This window comes from Cynocephalus volans, chromosome 2, assembly GCF_027409185.1.
Source record: "Cynocephalus volans isolate mCynVol1 chromosome 2, mCynVol1.pri, whole genome shotgun sequence".
Lineage (NCBI taxonomy): Eukaryota > Metazoa > Chordata > Mammalia > Dermoptera > Cynocephalidae > Cynocephalus > Cynocephalus volans.
Genome location: NC_084461.1, coordinates 176,562,260 through 176,582,926, shown reverse-complemented (window position 1 = coordinate 176,582,926; position 20,667 = coordinate 176,562,260). Strand labels below are relative to the sequence as shown.

Genomic DNA, 20,667 nt, shown 5'->3' with positions numbered 1-20,667 from the left:
AGCCATAGACTGTACCACATAGTCTAGGTGCGTAGTAGGCTGTACCATCTAGGTTTGTGTAAGTACACTCTCTGACGTTTGCACAATGATGAAATTTCCTAACGACACATTTCTCAGTACCTATCCTATCCCTGTCATTAAGCAATACATGACTGTATATGGAGAACAATCTTTTTTTTTTTTTTTTTTTTGAAATTTATTGCTTACAGTTTCTGGGGAATCTAAAGTCCATCTGGTGGTGGCGACAGTGACCCAGGGGTCTCACATTGCAAGATGGTGGAAGCAGAGAGAGCAGAGAGAACAATCTTTTTTATATTATTGTAAAGCTATCTCATTGTCCCTGCACAATTTATTTGAAAGTTTATCTTTTCCACAATGACTTTTTCCCAATATTCTATTATGAAAAATTTCAAACTTACAGAAATGTTGAAAGAATTTTACAGTGAACACTGATATTCCCAGACTTAAGATATTATTTACTGTGTTGACGTTTGCACTGGTGGTGCAGAAACAATGGTGGATAAAACTGCTGGCTCTTTAGCATGCATCAGGGTAATAGCACCAAACAGTATTTATTAGTAGCCATTGTATTCTTCATCACTACACGTTTGTAGTTAAAAAAAACCCCAAAAAACAGGAGGGCTGGCTGCTTAGCTCAGTTGGTTTGAATGTGGTGATAACATCAAGGCCTCCATAAAAAAGGGAGGTGGTGGTGCCAGTTTCACTTCAGGATGTTCTTAATGAAACAATAAAAAGTAATTTTATTAAATCTCAGCTCTGGAGTACATATCTTTTTAATACTGTGCAATGAATATTCTGCACTGTATACTGAAGTTCCATAGTTGTCTCATGAAAAAGCACTTGTGTGATTACAAATGCACCTCAGTTTACAATGGGGTGACATCCCAATGAGCCCATTGTAACTTGAAAATATCGTAAGTCAAAAATGCATTTAATATACCTAATGTACCAAACATCACAGCTTCATCTAGCCTACCTTAAGCATTCTCAGAATACTTACATTAGCCTACAGTTGAGCAAAATCATCTAACACAAAGTCTGTTTTAAAATAATAATAATAATAAAATGAAATTCAAAATTCAAAATTTGGAGTACGATTTCTACGCAAAATACCTATTGCTTTTGCATCATTGTAAAGTCAAAAAATTGTAAGTCGAACCATCACAAGTTGGGGAACGTCTGTATTTGAATTGGCAGCTGAATTTTGCATCAAAGAAGGACTGAGAGACCTTGGCAGACATGTTCTCAAAAATCAGCTAAGTGAGGTTGTCACTTCAAGACAAACAAATGGCAGTATTTTTTTGCCAATATAAAATTAGTTTTAAGGTGACAAATAGAATTTTGGGAAACTTGTCTTTGCCACTCTGAAATTCACAACTTCCTAGTACTTAAGATCAATGATAATATTAATGATATTTTTATTTTTTTGTGTAATGAAATATGTCAACATTTGGAAGATCTGCATAACTCAGTGAAGCAATATTTTTTCAAATGGCTAATGCATGATGTTACAGAATCATGCAGGATGAAAGAATCCATTCAAAGTGCCTGATCGGTAGACCGATGGATTTTAGTGGAATAGAGTAGAAAGTGTTCATCTGTATGGTTTCACATTGTGCACTGCAGCAAAACTGTCCCTTGTTCAGCTTGTCCTATCTTTATACACTTCCACAAGAACAACATATGCATCAAATTGAAGGCAGAAGCAAATATGAGAATTCATCTGTTTTCTATTAAACCAGACATCAGAAAGATTCCCACCAAAATGTAATATGGTGTCACCCCTCCTCACTACATTTTTTTGTTTGTTTTGGAAAATATATTTAATTTTCATTAAAATGGTATGTATTTTAACATACGATGGAATTATTATGAATCTTTGTGTTTTTAAAGCGTAAGTAAATTAAGACATCATTTTGGAAGAACAGGGACTAGAACATTTGTAACTCAATTTACATCTCTCTGCCCTTGTGCCTTTGCTGTCAAGTATATTAACTCTGCGTGGTTTAAAGCCTGCCAGTGCCGGAGCCGGGAACCCGGCCAGGAGAGCCCGAGCTTCCGGGCCCGCAGCACGCCCCCTCCCGGCGGCCCCGTAGGAGCCCGCTCTGCGCGGAACTCTCCGCAGAGCCTTCTGGGAGTTGTAGTTCCTTCCTCCCTCGGGTCTAGTGAGGTATTTCCTGTGCGTCGGTAACGGCTGCCATTGCTCTGCCCGGTGAGGGGAACCTGGTTTCACGTGAGGCTCCCGTTACCTGTCGCGGGCACGTCGGGCCCTAGGGCGGTTGCTGAAGCACCCGGGGCGGGCCGCAGAGACAGTAAAGAGGACGGAGCCGATCTGGCGTGAGTCCTTCTGGCTGCAGATCCGGGAGGAGGGTGCAGCCAGTGTCCCAGGAGTCTCCCCTGCTGCCCATTCCGGGGATGGAAGAGCGGGACGCGCCGAATCCCTCCGGTTTCTCAAGGTGGCGGGACGGTACAGAACTCTTCTGGCCTTATTCCCTCCTGCTCCAGACCCGGGGAGGTTGCCTGACCCAATCGTATGTGTTGGTGGGGGCTGTGGGAGGGAAGGAGTCTCACTTCCGAGAAGGGCAGGCTGCCCTGGCGCCTCGGATCTCTGTAAAGGTGAAAGCAACAAGGACACCGCTTCCCTCATGGTGCTCTCTCTTCCAGCAGACCTTGCGTCCTGCCATCTCCCTCAAGGCACGCAGAACTGTCCGTGAGGATGGCCACCAGGGTCCGGACAGCTTCCATCTGGGTGAGTGGGGTTTTCTCTCATTCCTGAAAAGCGCTCCCTGAACGCGGACGGGTACGCACTCCATCTCTTCCAGGGTCCGAGTTTGCTCTGAGCTCTCTCACCCCACTGCTCTTCCATGCCTCTGGGCCTCCTTTGGAGGATGTTAGACTTTCCAGAAATGTTTCTTATCATCAGACTTTTCATTTCTTCCTTTCTTCAGTCTCTTTTCTGCCGACTTTAAACCCTGAACTTTGAGTTAACAAGGGATAATCATCCATCTTTCAGTTTTTTCCAGCTGTATTTACTGAGTGTCTTCCATGGCTAAGATTTTTGAGCTCATTTGAGAAATTGTGCATTTCTTTTATTCAAGTTTTGTTTATTGTCTTTTGTTTGCCGGACCCCGGGGCAAGTGCTGAAAGTGCAAAGATGGGTTGTTCATCGTCCCTGCCTGGGAAGAACAGCAGTCTGGTGGGGAGGGCAAGAAGAGCCCGATGACAAGTTAATAGATACTCTGGGAGCAGCTGTGGAAATGCATGGAGAACACACAGCAGAGCGTCAGTTTTGGAAATAGACACCCTAAGAAATGCGTTAGAGATTAAGAGATTCTTAAACTGAGGTTTGAAAGATGAATGAAGTGAAGGAGGGACTGAAGCCTAGCCTGGGAAAAGGAAGCAACGTATGCAGATTGGAGAGGTTTGGAATGACCTCATATGCTGGTGAAAACTGTGTACTTTAGAGTTGCTGTAATGTATAGTTTTGAGGTTTAATGGTGGTGGTGGAGGTGTGTACTAAGAATGAAGCTAGAGCCATAGGCAGAGACCTGATCATAGAGGGCTTTCAGAACTCCATTAAAAACTTGCATTTTATTTTGTAGGAGAGGGAGACTTATTGAAATGAAATGTTTTCACAATGATTTTTGGATGGAACAGTTTGCATCAGGCAAGAGAGGACAAGGGTTTAAGTAAACTAGTGGTTTTGAGAAAAGAGAGGAGGTAAAGAGGCAGAAGCAACTGGATTTGGTAACTAGTTGGGTACTGGTGGCTAGGGGGCCAGAAAAGCCAGGGATGACTGCTGGAGTTCTGCTCTGTGGGCCTGGGTTGGAGGTATTAGTTCCCACGAGACCTGACTGTTTAAAGGACCCTGGCACCCCCTCTCTTTCTCTCTCTTGCTTCCTCTCGCCATGTGATCTGCTTGTACCTACCGGCCGCCTGCCACTTTTCCGCCACGAGTAGAAACAGCCTGAGTGCCGTGCCAGATGCAGCTGTCCCAGAATCGTGAGCCAAATAAACCTCTCTTCTTTGTAATTCACCCAGTCTCAGGTATTTCTGTTATAGCAACACAAAATGGACTAAAACACCTCATAATAATGTATGTTTTGGGGTTCTTTTTCCAGTTTAAATAAGATGGGTTTCCTGGCCTATTAAGAAGCCATTCTGTTCGGGGGCAAGAAGACCCTGTGTAGGGGCTGGAATGGGCCAGGATGTCTTTCTCCAGCTTCACTGTTAGAGGCTACTGCCTTTGTTGTTAATATTGAAGGGCTCAGAATGTGAGCTGACTCTTGGTGCTAAGCCTCTTCAGGGAGCCTTTTTTTCTGCCTCTAACCTGGTATTTGCTGGAGTTCAACATGCCTTGTTTTCTAATGTGTTTCTCTCACATTTACATGTTGTATTTTGTTGTTAAAATAATTTCTGGGATAAGTTTCCTCTGGATCCTTCCCTCTTGCTATGTAAACCTCTTCTCCCCTCCCTCTCTCCTCCCTTCTCTCTCTGTCTTTCTCCTGTCCCTCTCACTCTGAATCTTCTATCTCTCTTCCCTCTCACTGTCTGAGTCTTTTTTTCTCTCTTGTGCCTATCAGTTTGGTCTCTATTTGCCGATTATTTGTCAGACTTCGGTGGCCACAGCACTGTGACCTTAGGAATTTTTTTTTTCAGTTGCCTGCCGCTCTGAGCCTGAGAGGAATTCAGTCTTGTTTGTTGTGAGATTTGCTTGCTCAGATTCCACTCAGGGGAGGGTCATCTTTTCTTGGGGATGCACGTTTATTGGTGGCTTTCCTGCAGCGACATGACTTGTCAGAATCTCCCTCATCTTCCACCACTTCCTCTGCTGGGAGCTACCTGTGCCACCTGTGCAGCTCCTGCAGTTGGGTCACATCTGCCCATATCTTCTGACCCTGTCACCTAGTTTGTTTTTGTTTTATAACTGTTGTGGTTTTTTTCTTTTACTATTTTGGTAGGTCTCTATGTTTTCATTAGGATTTTGTGAAGTGCTTTACTGGCCCTGATCTCATCCTACTCTCAGTGTTTTAACAACAACAAAAAGTAAGGATCAGAGAGGTTAGAACTGTTCATGGGCATCTAGACCATGAGAAGGAAACTTGTATTGAAATGTTGTTTCATTCAAAACCTTGGTGTAACCCCACCTAAAGCAGGGAGTTGTTTACTCCTTCACATTTAGCACCATATTCTCATTTAATTTAAGGGGCTGCCCAGAAGTTGTTTAAACATGGAATGAACGTCAGGTGTGGTGGTTGTACTTTTGAGGTTCCTGGATGCCTGTGCAGAATCTGAGGGAGTAACTGTCACCAGTGTGCTGGGTTCCACGCATGTACCTTGTCTCACTTTTGCCCTGCAGTGAGACTGACCACAGTTTCCAGAACACCAAGCCCAGCCTCTGTGTGAGAAATCATTTCACCCGCCAAAGAGACTGAGTTTGGGGTCCAAAGGAAATATGCTTACTTTTTTTTTTTTTTTAATTAATTTATTTTTTTAAAAGATGACTGGTAAGGGGATCTCAACCCTTGGCTTGGTGTTGTCAGCACCATGCTCAGCCAGTGAGCAAACCAGCCATCCCTACATAGGATCCGAACCCGTGGCCTTGGTGTTATCAGCACCACACTCTACCAAGTGAGCCACGGGCCAGCCTGGAAATATGCTTACTAAAGTGAGTTTGCTCTTGAGTCCACAGGTTCCACCTCTCCAGGAACGAGATAGTTCATGTGATAAGATCAGAAAGCTACAAGGTCAGGAGTCCATCCTGGGCCAAGGGACCCCCGACCGGAGACTTCTCCCTGGAATACTGGGGCACAGGCAGAAGAATCACAGGACAGAACAGCTCTTAGAGTGGCTGTTTATTTCCCCAGAGCAGCCCCAAATTACCAAATCCTGGGTGAGTTGCTCATTTGCTCATTCCTACTTCTTTTCTTTATTACTTTTTTTTTTTTTTTTTTTTGGTGGGGAGGGCCATGGGGATCCTTAGGTCAAAGGGTTAAGTTAATCATGGGCCTTAGTTCATGGCCCTTTTATAATCATTGGTTCATGTGGTCCCTATCTACCTTTATTTATGTATTTTCTTATTTCCCCATACTTGGTTTCCATCTCCTCCCCCACCCCCAAAAAGTTATTTTGTGTCTTATGTGTTTTCTTGTTTTTGTGTTTATAAAATGTTTATCATTCTGGAAGCCTGTTAGAAATGCAGAACCTCAGACACCACCTCAATCCTGTTACTGACAGACTCCTCATTTTAACAAGATTCAGTGATTCATGCCCATTAAAATTTAAAATAAACTTGATATGAAATCCATATTAGAATTTTACCCTGGGGTGTCTTTTACCTCCAACATTTTGTTAATGGACATTTTCAAACACAGGGCAAAGTTGAAAGGATTTTACCAGCAAACATCTGTGCATCCATCACTTAGAATTTACTGTTACCATTATATTTGCTTTATCACAGCATCGTCTTTCCATTCTTCTCTGCATCCATTAATCCATCTATTTTGGTGTATTTCATAGTAGACTTTAGACATCAGCACTCCTTTCTTTAAATACTTTAGTATGCATCGCATTGACTAATGTTCAGTATTTGTTAATAGATTTTTTTTGGCTTACCTTTTTGCTCTGTTAATGCTTTATTTATTTTTTTTAATTGAAACATAATTGATTGTACATATTTGTGGGGTACAGCATTGAATATCAGTACCTGTGTACGATACGTGATGCTCAAATCGGGATAATTACTGTATTTATCATTACATAATGTATTCATTTTTTGTGTCCCTTAACCAATTTCTCGCTAGCCCTCCTCCTTTCCCTCCTCTGGTGGCCCCAGTTCTGCTCTCTCCTTTTGAAAGTTCAGAGAATTATTACGATTATTATATTTTTCTTTCTTTTTTTTACTTATTTGTTTACTTTTTAAGCTCCCATTTATGAGTGAGGACATGTGGTGTTTCTTTCTGTGCCTGGCTTATTTCACTTAACATAATTTTCTCTAAGTTCATCCATGTTGCTGTGAATGGCAGAATTTCATTCTTATTTATGGCAGAGTAGTATTCTGTTCTATATATATATATCACATTTTCCTTATCCAGTCATCAGTCGATGGACATTTGGGTTGGTTTCGCCTCTTGGCTGTTGTAAATAGAACTGTGATAAACATGGGGCTTCAGCTTCATGATTTCCATTCCTCTGGGTGTACACTCAGCAGTGGAATTGTTAGATCATATGGCAGTTTGATGAACCTCCATACTATGTTCCAGAATGGCTGCACTAATTTACAATCCCACCAGCAGTGTAGGAGGGATCCCCTTTCTCTGCATTCTCACCAGCATTTGTTATTCTCTGTCTTTTTGATAATGGCCAGTCTTAACTGGCATGAGATATCGCGTTGTGGTTTTGATTTGCATTTCCCTGATGATTAGCGATGCTGAGTATTTTTAATGCTTACTTTTGATGAGCAGATATGTCTAACTTTAACATACTCTGGTTTAAAAATGTTTTCTTTTATTATTGCTAATAATTTTTGTGTTCAATATTTGTTTGTTTTTTGTTTTTTAGGTAGCTGGCCAGTCTGGGGATCCAAACCCTTGACCTTGGTGTTACCAACACTGTGCTCTAACCAACTGAGCTAACCAGCCAGACTTTTTGTGTCCTATTTAATAACTTTTTTCTTATCCTAAGCTCATAAGGATATTTTCCTTTGTTATTTTATTACTGTACTTTCACATTTAGATTTACTTGGGATTGAGTGTTAAGTTTGGTGTGAGGTGCACCTTTCATGACTTTTTGTTCTGTTCCATTGATCTACTTTGTATCCAGTCGCTTTCAGTTTATAGTGATCATAAATGCTGTCAACTATTATATGTGGGTTTTTGTGTGGACGTGAGTTTTCAAATCAGTTTGGTAAATACATGGAGTATGATTGCTGCGTTATACGGTGAGACTATGTTTAGCTTTATAAGAAACTATCTTCCAGAGTTGCTGTACCATTTTGCACTCCTACCAGCAATGAAGGAGAGTCCCTGTTGCTCTGCGTCCTTGCCAGTGCTTGGTATTTTCTATTTTGCCCTCCTAATAGGTGTGTAGTAGTATTTGATTGGAGCTTTAAATTGAATTTCCCTAATGGCTGGTGTTGTTGAGCATTTTTTCATATGTGTTTTTACTCTTTGTATGTCTTTGGTGAAGAGTCTATTCAGATTAATTGCCTGTGTTTTTAATTGGGTTGTTTTCTAGTCATTGGGTTTTAAGAGTTCTTAACATTATGGATTGAAATCCTTCATCAGAAAAGTGATTTATAAATATTTTCTTCCAGTGTCTGGCTTCTCTTCGTTCTCGTAACACCCTATTTCACAGAATTAAGTATTTTAATTTTGATATAGTCCATTTTCTTGATTTTAATTTTTAAAACTGGATTGTGCTTTTGGTGTCATATCTAAATCTCACTGCTCAAACCCAAAGTACATGAATTTTCTCTTAGTTTTTCTAGAACTTGTATAGTTTTCGCTTTCACACTTAAGTCTTTGATCCATTTTGAGTTATTTATTTATTTATTTATTTTAAACCAGTAAGGGGATTACAACCCTTGGCTTGGTGTCATCTGCACCGTGCTCAGCCAGTGAGCACACCGGCCATTTCTATATAGGATCCAAACCCGCGGCGGGAGCGCCACTGTGCTCCCAGCGCTGCACTCTCCCGAGTGAGCCATGGGGTTGGCCCTTGAGTTAATTTTTATATAGGAATGGAGTATGTATCAAGGTTCATTTTTTTGTGTATAGATTTCTAAGTGTTCCAGCACTGTTTGTTGAAAGGACTATTCTGTCTCCATTGAATTGCCTATGTATAATCAGGAGACAATATCTGTGTGGTTCTATTTCTAAGCTCTCTATTCTGTTCCATTGATTATATGTCTAAGCTTTATCTGGTAGCACACTGTCTTGATATTATAGTAAGTCTTAAAATTGATTAGTGGGAGTTTTCCACCTTTGCTTTTCTTCAGAACTGTTTTGGCTATTCTAGTTTCTTTGCCTTTCTATATAAATTATAGCAACAAAAAAGCTTGCTGGGATTTTGATTGGAAGTGTATTGAATCTATAGATCAAATGGGGGAGAATTACATCTTAACAGTACTGAGTTTTCCACTCCATAAACTGTATCTCCCAATTATTTAGATCTTCTTTGATTTTTTGAAATCAGTGTTTGTAGTTTTGAATGTACAGATCCTGCACATAATTTTTTAGATTTCTACTTAAGTTTTTTATATTTTGTTGTTGCTATTGTAAACATTATTAGTTTTTAAATTTTAAATTCTAATTATTTCATTGCTGCTATGTAGGCATACAGCCAACTTTTGTAATATTGACCTTGTGTCCTGTGACCTTGTTGGTTCTAGGAATATTTTTTAGAGTGTTTGGGGATTTCTGCATAACAATTATGTCATCTTCAAGAAAAGACAATTTTATTCCTTTCTAATCAGTACGAATTTAACTACAAATTTCATTTCTTTAGTAGTATGTAAATAATGAACATCGTAAAGCAGCCTGTTGTTTTCCACAATCTCAGTAAAATAACTTGAGATTGGATGGGAATATTCTATTTCAGGGACCACTGTCATTCATGGATGTATTTGTGGATTTTACCTGGGAGGAGTGGCAGCTGCTGGACCCAGCACAGAAGTGCCTGTACAGGAGTGTGATGTTGGAGAACTACAGCAACCTGGTGTCACTGGGTGAGTGCTGCCTCTCTGCACAATCTCCAGGCTTCCCCTCCTTGATTGCTGAGAGCTGGGGGGGACTTCTGTAAAAGACTTAGTGATTTGGGACTAAAGGCAAGATTCCCTTATTTCCCTAGTGGCATCAGAGAATGCCAGTTGAACGGTCTCTTTACTTTGCCAAAGTACAAAAGGGCAGCTTCCTTATGCCACGTCTAAACCATAATCTTCCCCATTCTTCAGAGTCCCTGAATCCCAAGCAGTTTGGGTCCAGATTGTGATTTTCCATGTACAGGTTACCAGCAAACCAAACCTGATATCATTGTCAAGTTAGAACAAGAAGAAGAGCTGCAGACGGTACAGGCCCAAATGCCACGTCAGGGGTGTCCGGGTGAGTGGTGGAGACATTTAGCTCTTTTCCTCCTTATTCAGAACTGTTGTGAATTCTGATGCAATGTGTTCCTCTTATTTGTGCTTTTTTTTGTCTCATTTATTACCATGCTCTCTTAGTTAATCTCTCTTGCTTGGCATCCTCAGTTTCCCTCTCACTGTTTCTTGGTGATAGACTCATTTTATCATGCATTTAAGCAAGCCTTTCCTCTTTTCCTCACTTGATGTGACTTTCATGCCCCTTCTACTTCCTGGTTTTTAAAAAAATTATATTTTTAAATCCTGTATACAGTCAGACGACACTTAATTACAGGGATATCTTCTGAGAAATGAGTTGATAGGCAATTTTGTCATTGTGTGAACATCACAGAGTGAACTTGTACACACCTAGATGGTACAGCCTAATACACACTGAGGCTATATGGTGCAGCCATTATAATCTTTTGGGACCATTGTTGTGTATGCGGGCTGTCATTGACCAAAATGTCCTTATGTGGTGCATGACTGTACTTAAACTTAACCACAGTCCCAACTTCCTTTCTTCTCTTTGAAACCTGTTAGGAGATTCTGCTCTTCTGTACTTCTCCATGCTAATCGCTTTGATGTCATTGCTTTTTCTTCTAAGCACATTCATGCATCACTTGATAGTGTTGATTATCCTTCCTGAAGCCTTTGCTCCCTCTCCCTGCTTCAGTGACCCCCACTGGACCTACTGTCACACTGCATGACCCAGAGCTTGTTCTCCTCCTACTCTCCTGGCTTCTTTTCCTCTTATCAGTCCAAAGGGTTCTTTTTTATGTCTCTATTTTCCTTGTATGTTGTAACTTTTAAAATATTTCTTAGTCCATTTGTGCTGCTATAACAAAATATCATAGTCTGGGTCATTTATAAAGAACAGACATTTATTTCTTACAGCTCTAAAGGCTGGGAAGTCCAAAACCAATGTGCTGGCAGGTTTGGTGTTTGGTGAGGGGCTGGTCTCTGCTTCCAAGAGGGGAGGAATGCTGTGGGACTTAAAGAGGGGCAAAAAGAGCCTAAAGCTAGCTCCCTCCAGCCCTTTTAAAAGGTACTAATCCATTCATGAGGTCAGAGCTCTTGTGATTTAGTCACTTCTCAAAAGGTCCTAACCCTTACGCCACCACAGAGGAGATTAAATTTCAACATGAATTTTGTAGGGGGCTTATTCAAACCATAGCAGCTTCCATCCTTGAGATGTAAGTTCTTTTTTCCTCTACTGATAATTGACAGATGTACCATCTTTCATCTGCCTTTTGGCGTCCTGGATGTGACTGAGCCATTGGCATCTTTGCATGTGCCACCCCTGGCCTCATTTTCAGAAACTGGAATTCTCTTGCACTGCTCCATAGCCACATACCACCTTCTCACCTCTCATTGTTTGTTCTGCTGTTTCTAGTTCTTTCTCTTGGTGCTGGGGAAAAAGGAATTCAGCTTGAACCTCCTTTATGTGCAGGTCTCTCCTATTAGTCTTGCTGTAGTCTGTTAGTACTTTGGTCCTTTGAAAAGGGGTCTTTTAAAGCCCCCATCTTCTCAGTTCCCACCCAAAATGAAGCCAATATCATCTTATATCTGGATTATTTTACTTTTAAGCCAGATGTATTCATTTTACTCTTTATACTAATTCATCCTAGATGTCAGTGTCATATATGTTTTCCTAAGCATCTTGTTTAATTTTTCACTAGCATGACAGGATAAATTATCTGTTAGTCCTTGTATCATTAGCATTGTTTCACCTGCAATTTTTGATTAATCCTAAACTAACCAATTTAAGCAGAAGTGGTTTATTACTGTGCATCACAAAAAGTCCTGAAGTAGGACAACTCCAAGGTGGACTAAGTGATTGACTTAGTGAATTGCCAAGGGCTCGTCTCTCTGCTGCTCTGAGTCTGTCAGCATTACTCAGGCCACCTCCCCTGTGGTTATCACATGGCTGTAACAGTTCCACCCCATACATGCATATATATCAGTTACCACTAAAATAAGAAGGGCTGTTTCTTCCCACATGACTCTTTCTATCAGATAGTGTATTAGTCCATTTCTGTTGCTTATAACAATACCTGAAACTGGGTAATTTATAAATAATGGAGGTTTATCTGGCTTATGATTCTGGGACAGCTGCATCTGGTATGGGCCTCAGGCCGCTTCTACTTATGGTGGAAAACAGCAGGCAGTCAGCAGGTGCAAGATCACATGGTGAGGGGAAGCAAGAGAGAGAGTGGGGGGTGCCAGGGTCCTTTAAGCAACCGGCTCTTGTAGGAACTAATTGAGTGAGAACTCACTCATCACCCCCACCCCCAGAGCATTCATTTATTCATGAGGGATCTGCCCCTATGACTCAAACGCTACCAACATTGCCAAATTGAGGATCAGATTTTGACATGAGCTTTTGGGGGACAATATATCCAAACTCTATTATTCCATTGCTGGCCTCCCAAAACTCATGTCTCTGTAACATACAAAATATAATCATTCCATCCCAATAGTCCCGAAAGTCTTAGCTTGTTTCAGCAACTTAAAATTCCAAAGTCCAAAGTCTCATCTGAAACCAAAGGCAAAACTTCCGCTAGCTTTGAACCTGTAAAAATCAAACACAAATTATCTACTTCCAAGATACAATAGTGGAACAGACCTTGGGTACACATTCCCATTCCAAAAGGGAGGAATAGGCCACAAGAAAGGAGAAACAGGCCCCAAACAAGTCCAAAACACAGCAGGGCAGATGTTAAATCTTAAAGCTCCAAAATAATCTTCTTTGACTCCAAGTCCTGCATCCTGGGCACAGTGGAAGGTTTGGGCCCCCGAAGCCTTGTGCAGCCCCACCCCCTTGGCTCTGCCAGGTGCAGCCCACTGTTGCACTGGTGCCTGCGGCTTTTCCAGGCAGGCATTGCACATTGCTGGTGACCCTACAGTTCTGGGGTCCTGGTGGCGGCCCTGTTCCCTTAGCTCCACTAGACATTGCCCTGGTGGGGGCTCTCTGTGGGGGGGTCTGACTCCACATTTCTGCTCTGCATTGCTCTAGTAGATGGCCTTTGCTTGGCTCCACCCCTGCAGCAGGTCTCTACCTGGGCCACCAGGCTTTTCAATACATCCTTTGAAATCTGTGAAGAGGCTGCCACGCCTCCACTGCTCTCATCTTCTCCTGGCCTGCAGACTTAACACTATGTAGATGCCACCAAGGTTTCCATCTTGTGCTCTCCAGAGCTGCTGCAGGAACCACACTTGGGTCCACTTGAGGCAGGGTTGCTTCGCCTAGAGCAGCCAGGATGCAGAAAGCAGTGCCCCAAGCAGTGCAGGGCTGCAGTTCCCCTGGTCTGTCCTCCAGAATAACTCGGTCCTCCTTGGCCTCTAGGCCTGTAACAGGAGGGCGCCCTTCCAGACTTTTGAAATGCCTTCAGGGCCTTCCTCCCGCTGTCTTAGCTGTTAGTACCTGGCTGCCTCATAGCCATGCTAATGTCTTTAGCAGTCAGCCCCTCTTACTGCACCTTTGCATTCTTCTCCTGCAAGTGCTTTCTCATCCTCCACCATATGGCCTGGCAGCAAATTTTCCAGATCTTTATGCTCTGCTTTCCTTCTAATTATAAATTCTGGCATTATATCATGCCTTCGCCACCATAACTGAGCGTAGGCTGTTGGAAGTAGCCATGCAGCTGTCTGAATGCTTTGCTGTTTGGAAATTCTTCTGCCAAACATTCTTGTTCACAACTCTTAAGTCCCACCTTCTACAAAGTTCTAGGGCATGGACACAATGCAGCCAAGTTCCTTGCTATGGTATAGCAAGAGTGATCTTTTGTCTAATTCCCCATAAGTTCCTTATTTTTATCTGAGACCTTATCATCACCATGGCTCTTACTGTCCACTTTTCTGTCAGCATTCTGGTTACAACGATTTAACTAATCTCTAAGAAGTTCCAAACTTTCCCTTATCTTTTTGCCTTCTGAGTCCTCCAAACTCCTCCAACCCTCACCCATTACCCAGTTCCAGAGCTGCTTCCACATTTTCAGGTATCTGTATGGCAGCACCCCACTATTGCTACCAATTTTCTGTATTAGTCCATTTCTGATGCTTAGAATACCTGAAACTGGATAATTTATAAAGAACAGGTTTATTTGGCTTACAATTCTGGGACAGCTGCATCTGGCATGGGCCTCAGGCTGCTTCTACTCATGGCAGAAAATGGCAGGCAGCCAGGGGGTGCAAGATCACATGGTGAGAGGAAGTGAGAGAGAGGAAGTGCCAGGGGTTCTTTAAACAACTAGCTCTCGTGGGAACTAATAGAGCTGAGAACTCACTCACTACCCCCACCCCCAGGGCATTAATCTATTCATGAGGGATCTGCCCCCATGATCCAAACTACTCCCAATATTGCCAAATTGGGGATCAGATTTTGACATGAGCTTTGGGGGGACAACACATCCAAACTCTATCAGGTGGTAAAACCTATCCCAGGAAGCCCTCAGCAGACTTATGTCCTATCAGCTGCATTTTTATCACATGTCCAAAGAAGATTCTGGCATGGGAAAAGGGACTATCACTGTTGGCTCAGATAAATTGTTCTTCACCTTTTGGAGGTGGGGGTAGGAATAGGGATGGGTTCTCATTTCCCTGACTGAAGCCCATGGCTGTAAGGATGGGGATGGGGATGGGGACAAAGTCAGGTTTCTGCCCTCCAGGAAAAGGGCAGAAGAACCGCTGGGCAGGCAGCACTGTCTGCCTCGTCTCCTTCCTTGGCTAGGCAGCACCCAGTCACACCCTTCTCTACTCAGCCATCTATCTTCAAAAATATTCTGCAACCCATGTCTTCATTCTTGCACCACATTAATGCAAGTCTAGGATCCTCCTTCTAGTCAGACCTGGTAGTAGTCCTGTAATTAAAGGTAAATTATCCACATACACCATCCAAATACAGAGTGGTAGAGAGAAGTCCCAAGTGGGTTCAACAGGAACCCCCTTTCCATGAGCACAGCAGCAGTGAGCACCACTGAGTAGCCAGTGTTTCACAGGTGGGCTTTGCCAGGAATTCCTTCTGCATCAGTGAAGTAAGCTGCCTGGTGTGAGACCTTGTTTCTGCTCCTTGGGTGCAATTTTGTGTTGCACTGTCTTCTGTGGTTGAAGTTGAGGTGGTCATTGGGGAGTTTGCTTTTCTGTAGCTTCAGAATCTCAATTGTGTTGTTGCAAGTTTGGGTTCCTATAGATTGCTTTCAGAAAGTAGCCAGTAATCATGTTTAATATTGTCTTTAATCATGTGTTTAAATAGTCTTTAAGTTTAAGAATTCCTGTCTTCTAGTCACTGGCTTTGGTATTCTTTCCCAATTTCTTGAATTCTTTGAACTCTCCCTTGCAGTACCAACCATAATCTTATTTTTGCTGTTATTAATGCAGAAAGAACGTTCAACAGGAGATGCGTTAGATTTTTTTAGAAATCAGGTGATGGAAGTCAGAGATGTGGGAACCAAGCAACAATAAGGAATGAATGTGGTACCAGCAACAGAAGGATTGGGAGGCTAAAGTGTTGTTTGGTGGTTAGGACAGCTTCAGTATCCATGAATTCTGAAAGTCCACAGGGATAATAGGGACAGCCAAACACAGGAGAAAATCTGATTCTAAGGCAAAGATTATTCAGCAGCCTGTTTTCTTCTTGATGGAGACTATAGGACCATGTAACAGTCTCATATAGGAGTATAACACTCCTTCTCAAGTCATGCCGATGTTCATTTCTCACTGCATCCAGGTGAAGATATTGCCCCAGTTGGGAATTGATATTTGAGAAATATAATTTGGTGGTTGTGTACAAAATGATTAAGAGGAATCAGAGTTAGATAGGAAAACTACTTATAATTTTATGACAGTAAACCTGGAATAAGGTGTTAGGATTCTCTGATCAGCTATCTCCAAACCTGAATTGCCACTGTGGTTTTTTTTGTTTGTTTTTTCTTATTTTTTTTTGTTTTACTACCGTGTTTTTTAATATCCTGTTCTGTTCATTTCCCTGGTCAGCATATTTGTGGCATCTTAACTGAATCAACGTATTCTTTGTTCTGTTCAAGCTCAGAACATTTGCTGTTGTGCCTGAGGACTTGATCCTGTGTTTTATTCCCTATCTACTTTGTATTTTGACTTTTTGTTTGTTTTTATGTTAAAACAGCAGTCTGCTCATCCTGCACCCTCTTTTTCATTTCCCCCAGAGAGAACTCTTTCTTATGGTATTTGCCTCCGCATTTTAAATAACTAGTATATTCTATTGCACTTTGACTTTTTCTCCCTAATGATTACTCAGTATGGAAGAGTGATTTAATTCTCTTTCAAGCTTCTCCCCCATGCCTCCTCACCATATACACACTTTTCTTCCCAGGCCTCCATCATCGTAAGACAGTTATTTCATATTTTTGGTTAGATCAGTGTTCAGTTTTTACATTATTGTGACTATGTAATTTCTATTTGTGGATAAATCATTTAAGTATACAATGAACCATTTTTGTTTATAAATTTTTATTTTTTCTGAAGTTATTTACTGTTTAATAACCTGTTATTGTTATTAATGTGTTTATCATTAATATAACCCCATACTTGCCTTCTGATGTCTAAATATTCTTTTGATATAGTCAGCCAAATTAACAGTTCTATTCATTTCACCTTCCTGGTGACATCACTCCCAGGTCCTTCTGACATGCTCCAGTGTAGCTTAGTTTTTCTCAAGGCCTGCTGTACAGTTTTTATTCTGGGATCTTCTTTCTGATTTTATTTTCTGTATCCTCTGTCATCTTTTTTTCTGGGTTTATTTTGTTGTAGCACCTCCTCCAGTAGCTACCTGTGAAAGGGTACATGTGATATAAGTTTTGAGAACTGTGCATCTGAAAGTGTTCTTACTTTACTCATTGCTCTATTTTCTGTCTTCTAGTGTTGCTAACATGAAGTCTGATGCCATTCTAATTTTGGGTCCATTATATGAAACATTGTATTTTTGGTTCCTCTGGAAGCTTTTAAGAGCTGCTTTTTGTCCTAAGTGTTCTGAATAATGTTCTTTGTGATGTTTTTTTTTTTGAGTCTGTTTTCATCCATTTGTCTAGGTATTTAGTGGGAAATTATTCCCAAGAGGACTGGAAACTAATCTGCAGTGTTCTCTGCTATTTCTCTAGAGGTTAACACAGTTTTTGTCACATAATAGGTATTCAGTAATTATTTGTTGAATGAATCTAATGCTTAGAAATCCCTTACAATCTGTTTATATTATGCTCTTTGTTCCTTGTGCCTATTTTTCTTTTTTAGCCATTATACAAAGTTTTTAAAACTCAAAACCATCTTTATTTATTGTCAGTTACCTATACCTATCTTCAGTTTTTGTTTTGCTTTGTTTTCCCCAGTGCCCAGTAGTTTGGGTGCATTTACACTTGAGAGTATTTAAATTCAGATCAGATATCTGAAACTAAAAGAAAAACCTAATGACATTGTATTTTTAAGGCAATTTTATACCATACTAGGATCATGTTACTATAATAATATATGACTAATTGTTTTCATTTCTAGACAAAGTCTGGGAAATTGATGATCATATGGAATGGCATCAGGAAAATCAAGGCAAGCCAGGAAGCATAGCAAAAAGCTTTGAATGCACTGAACTTGGAACACTATGTCTTCTTAGTACAAATTATGTTTCTTCAAGACAAAACCCTCATAAATGCGGCATGCATAGAAAGAGTTTGAAATATAATACAGATCTCACTAGTAATTATGCTGGAAAGAATACTAATGGGTTTCATGTACATGGGGAATCATTCCTCCATTCTAAACATGAGGAAACTGTTATTGGAATAAACCACTGTGAAATTAATGAATCTGGAAAAACTGTCAACAAGAAGTCACAACTGATGTGCGAACAAATGCACACGGGAGAAAAACCCTTTGAATGCAGTTACTGTGAGAAAGCCTTCAGCAGCAAGTCATATCTTGTAGTCCATCAACAAACTCATGCAGAAGGGAAGCCCTATGAATGCAATGAATGTGGGAAAGACTTCAGCAGTAAATCATACCTCATGGTACATCAGAGAACTCATACAGGAGAGAAACTACATCAGTGCAAGGAATGTGGGAAAACATTTGGTTTCAGTTCACAACTTGTTATACATCAAAGAATTCATGCAGGTGAGAATCCCTATGAATGCTGTGAATGTGGGAAAGTCTTCAGTAGGAGAGACCAGCTTGGTTCACACCAGAGAATTCATTCAGGACAGAAACCCTATGGGTGTAATGAATGTGGGAAAGCTTTTAGTTTGAAGTCGCAGCTCATTATACATCAACGAATTCATACAGGAGAGAAACCATATGAATGCAGTGAATGTCAAAAAGCCTTTAATACAAAGTCAAACCTTATGGTACATCAGAGAACCCACACAGGAGAGAAGCCCTATGTTTGTAGTGAATGTGGGAAAGCCTTTACATTCAAGTCACAACTCATTGTACATCAGGGTGCTCACACTGGAGTAAAACCCTATGGATGCAGTCAGTGTGGAAAAGCCTTTAGTTTAAAGTCACAGCTCATTGTACATCAGAGAAGTCACACCGGAATGAGACCTTATGTATGTGATGAATGTGGCAAAGCTTTCAGGAGCAAGTCTTACCTCATTATACACATGCGAGCTCATACAGGAGAGAAACTTCATGAATGTTGTGATTGTGGGAAAGCCTTTAGTTTCAATTCACAACTCATTGTGCATCAGAGGATTCACACAGGAGAGAGCCCCTATGAATGTCATGAATGTGGGAAAGCCTTCAGTCGGAAATACCAGCTCATTTCACACCAGAGAACTCATGCAGGGGAAAAGCCCTATGCATGCAGTGACTGTGGAAAAGCTTTTGGTTTGAAATCACAGCTTATTATACATCAGAGAACTCATACAGGAGAGAAACCATTTGAATGCAGTGAATGTTGCAAAGCCTTTAATACAAAGTCAAATCTTATTGTACATCAGAGAACCCATACAGGAGAGAAACCCTATGGTTGTAGTGAATGTGGAAAAGCCTTTACATTCAAATCACAGCTCATGGTACATCTGGGAGCTCACACTGGAATAAAACCCTATGGATGCAGTCAGTGTGGAAAAGCCTTTAGTTTGAAGTCTCAGCTCATTGTACATCAGAGAAGTCACACAGGAGTAAAACCATATGGATGCAGTGAGTGTGGGAAGGCCTTCAGGAGCAAGTCATACCTCATTATACACATGAGAACGCATACAGGAGAGAAACCGCATGAATGCCGTGAATGTGGGAAATCCTTCAGTTTCAATTCACAACTCATTGTGCATCAGAGGATTCACACTGGAGAAAACCCCTATGAGTGCAGTGAATGTAGTAAAGCCTTTAATAGGAAAGACCAGCTTATTTCACATCAGCGAACACATGCTGGGGAAAAACCTTATGGGTGCACTGAATGTGGGAAAGCTTTTAGCAGCAAGTCATACCTCGTTATACACATGAGAACTCATTCAGAAGAGAAACCATATGAATGTACCCAATGTGGGAAAGCCTTTATTTGGAAGTCACTACTCATTGTACATGAGCGAACTCATGCAGGGGGAAACCCTTACAAATGTAGTCAGTGTGAGAAATCCTTCAGTGGGAAATTACGGCTCATTGTACATCAGAGAATGCACACAAGAGAGAAGCCCTATGGATGTAGTGAATGTGAAAAAGCCTTCTTTAGGAAATCTCAGCTCATTGTACATCAGAGAATTCATTCAGGAGAGAAACCCTATGCATGCAATGAATGTGGAAAAAACTTCTCTCAAAAATCAATTCTCAGTGCACATCAGAGGACACATACAGGAGAGAAGCCCTGTAAATGCACTGAATGTGGGAAGGCCTTTTGTTGGAAGTCACAGCTCATTATGCATCAGAGAACTCACATAGATGAGAAACATATTGATGAATTAAATGTGAGGAACTTTCTCTCAAAAGTCCATTCACAGGAGATAACAACAAAGTCGTATAGAAGCGAAACTTTGTAAATAGAATTATCTCCTTGAACACCAGAAAACTTGTAGTGAATGGAAACCTTATGAATGCACAGCAAATGCAAGGACCTCCACAGAAAGCTGGGTTTTATATGCAAAACACAAACAAAAACACAGGAAATGATTAGTTTAGCAAATCTTGTAAAAGTTTTCAGGGCTGGCTGGTTAGCTCAAGTGGTTAAAGCCCAGTGTTATAACACTAAGGTCAAGGGTTCAGATCCCTGTACTGACCAGTCATGACAAAAAAAAAAAAAAAAAAAAAAAAAATTCAGCAGCAAGTCATACCTTTTTAAACAGTTTATACAGGTGAAAAACCATATGAATGAAATGAATATTGGAAGTAATTTTATTAACATAAAATTCACATTGAGAAACTCCGTGAATTAAATAAATATGGAATAGACTCCTTTGAAGTTCATAGTTTATTAAACATAGGATTTTAATGAGAAATTATAGAACTAATGAATGGCAGAATTATTAAAATTGCATTTTAGGTTTCAGAAAGCTTATACCATGGAGTAACCA

At 40.9% G+C, this 20,667-nt stretch overlaps 1 protein-coding gene across 3 annotated transcripts; it reads left to right on the top strand.

Moving 5' to 3' along the window:
- Positions 1-2,243: 2,243 nt before the first annotated feature.
- LOC134369411 (zinc finger protein 268) lies at positions 2,244-20,358 on the top strand. 3 transcript variants are annotated; one of them, XM_063085880.1, is made up of 6 exons: positions 2,244-2,477; positions 2,689-2,770; positions 5,714-5,914; positions 9,622-9,748; positions 10,026-10,121; positions 17,660-20,358. In XM_063085880.1, exons 1-6 carry the CDS (start codon positions 2,437-2,439, stop codon positions 20,134-20,136), a joined length of 3,024 nt encoding a protein of 1,007 aa, XP_062941950.1. In that variant the 5' UTR covers positions 2,244-2,436; the 3' UTR covers positions 20,137-20,358. The 3 variants fall into 3 exon arrangements, with proteins under 3 accessions (XP_062941950.1, XP_062941952.1, XP_062941951.1); XM_063085882.1 differs by having other exon boundaries at positions 2,244-2,488; XM_063085881.1 differs by having other exon boundaries at positions 2,244-2,488; positions 2,686-2,770.
- Positions 20,359-20,667: the final 309 nt, after the last annotated feature.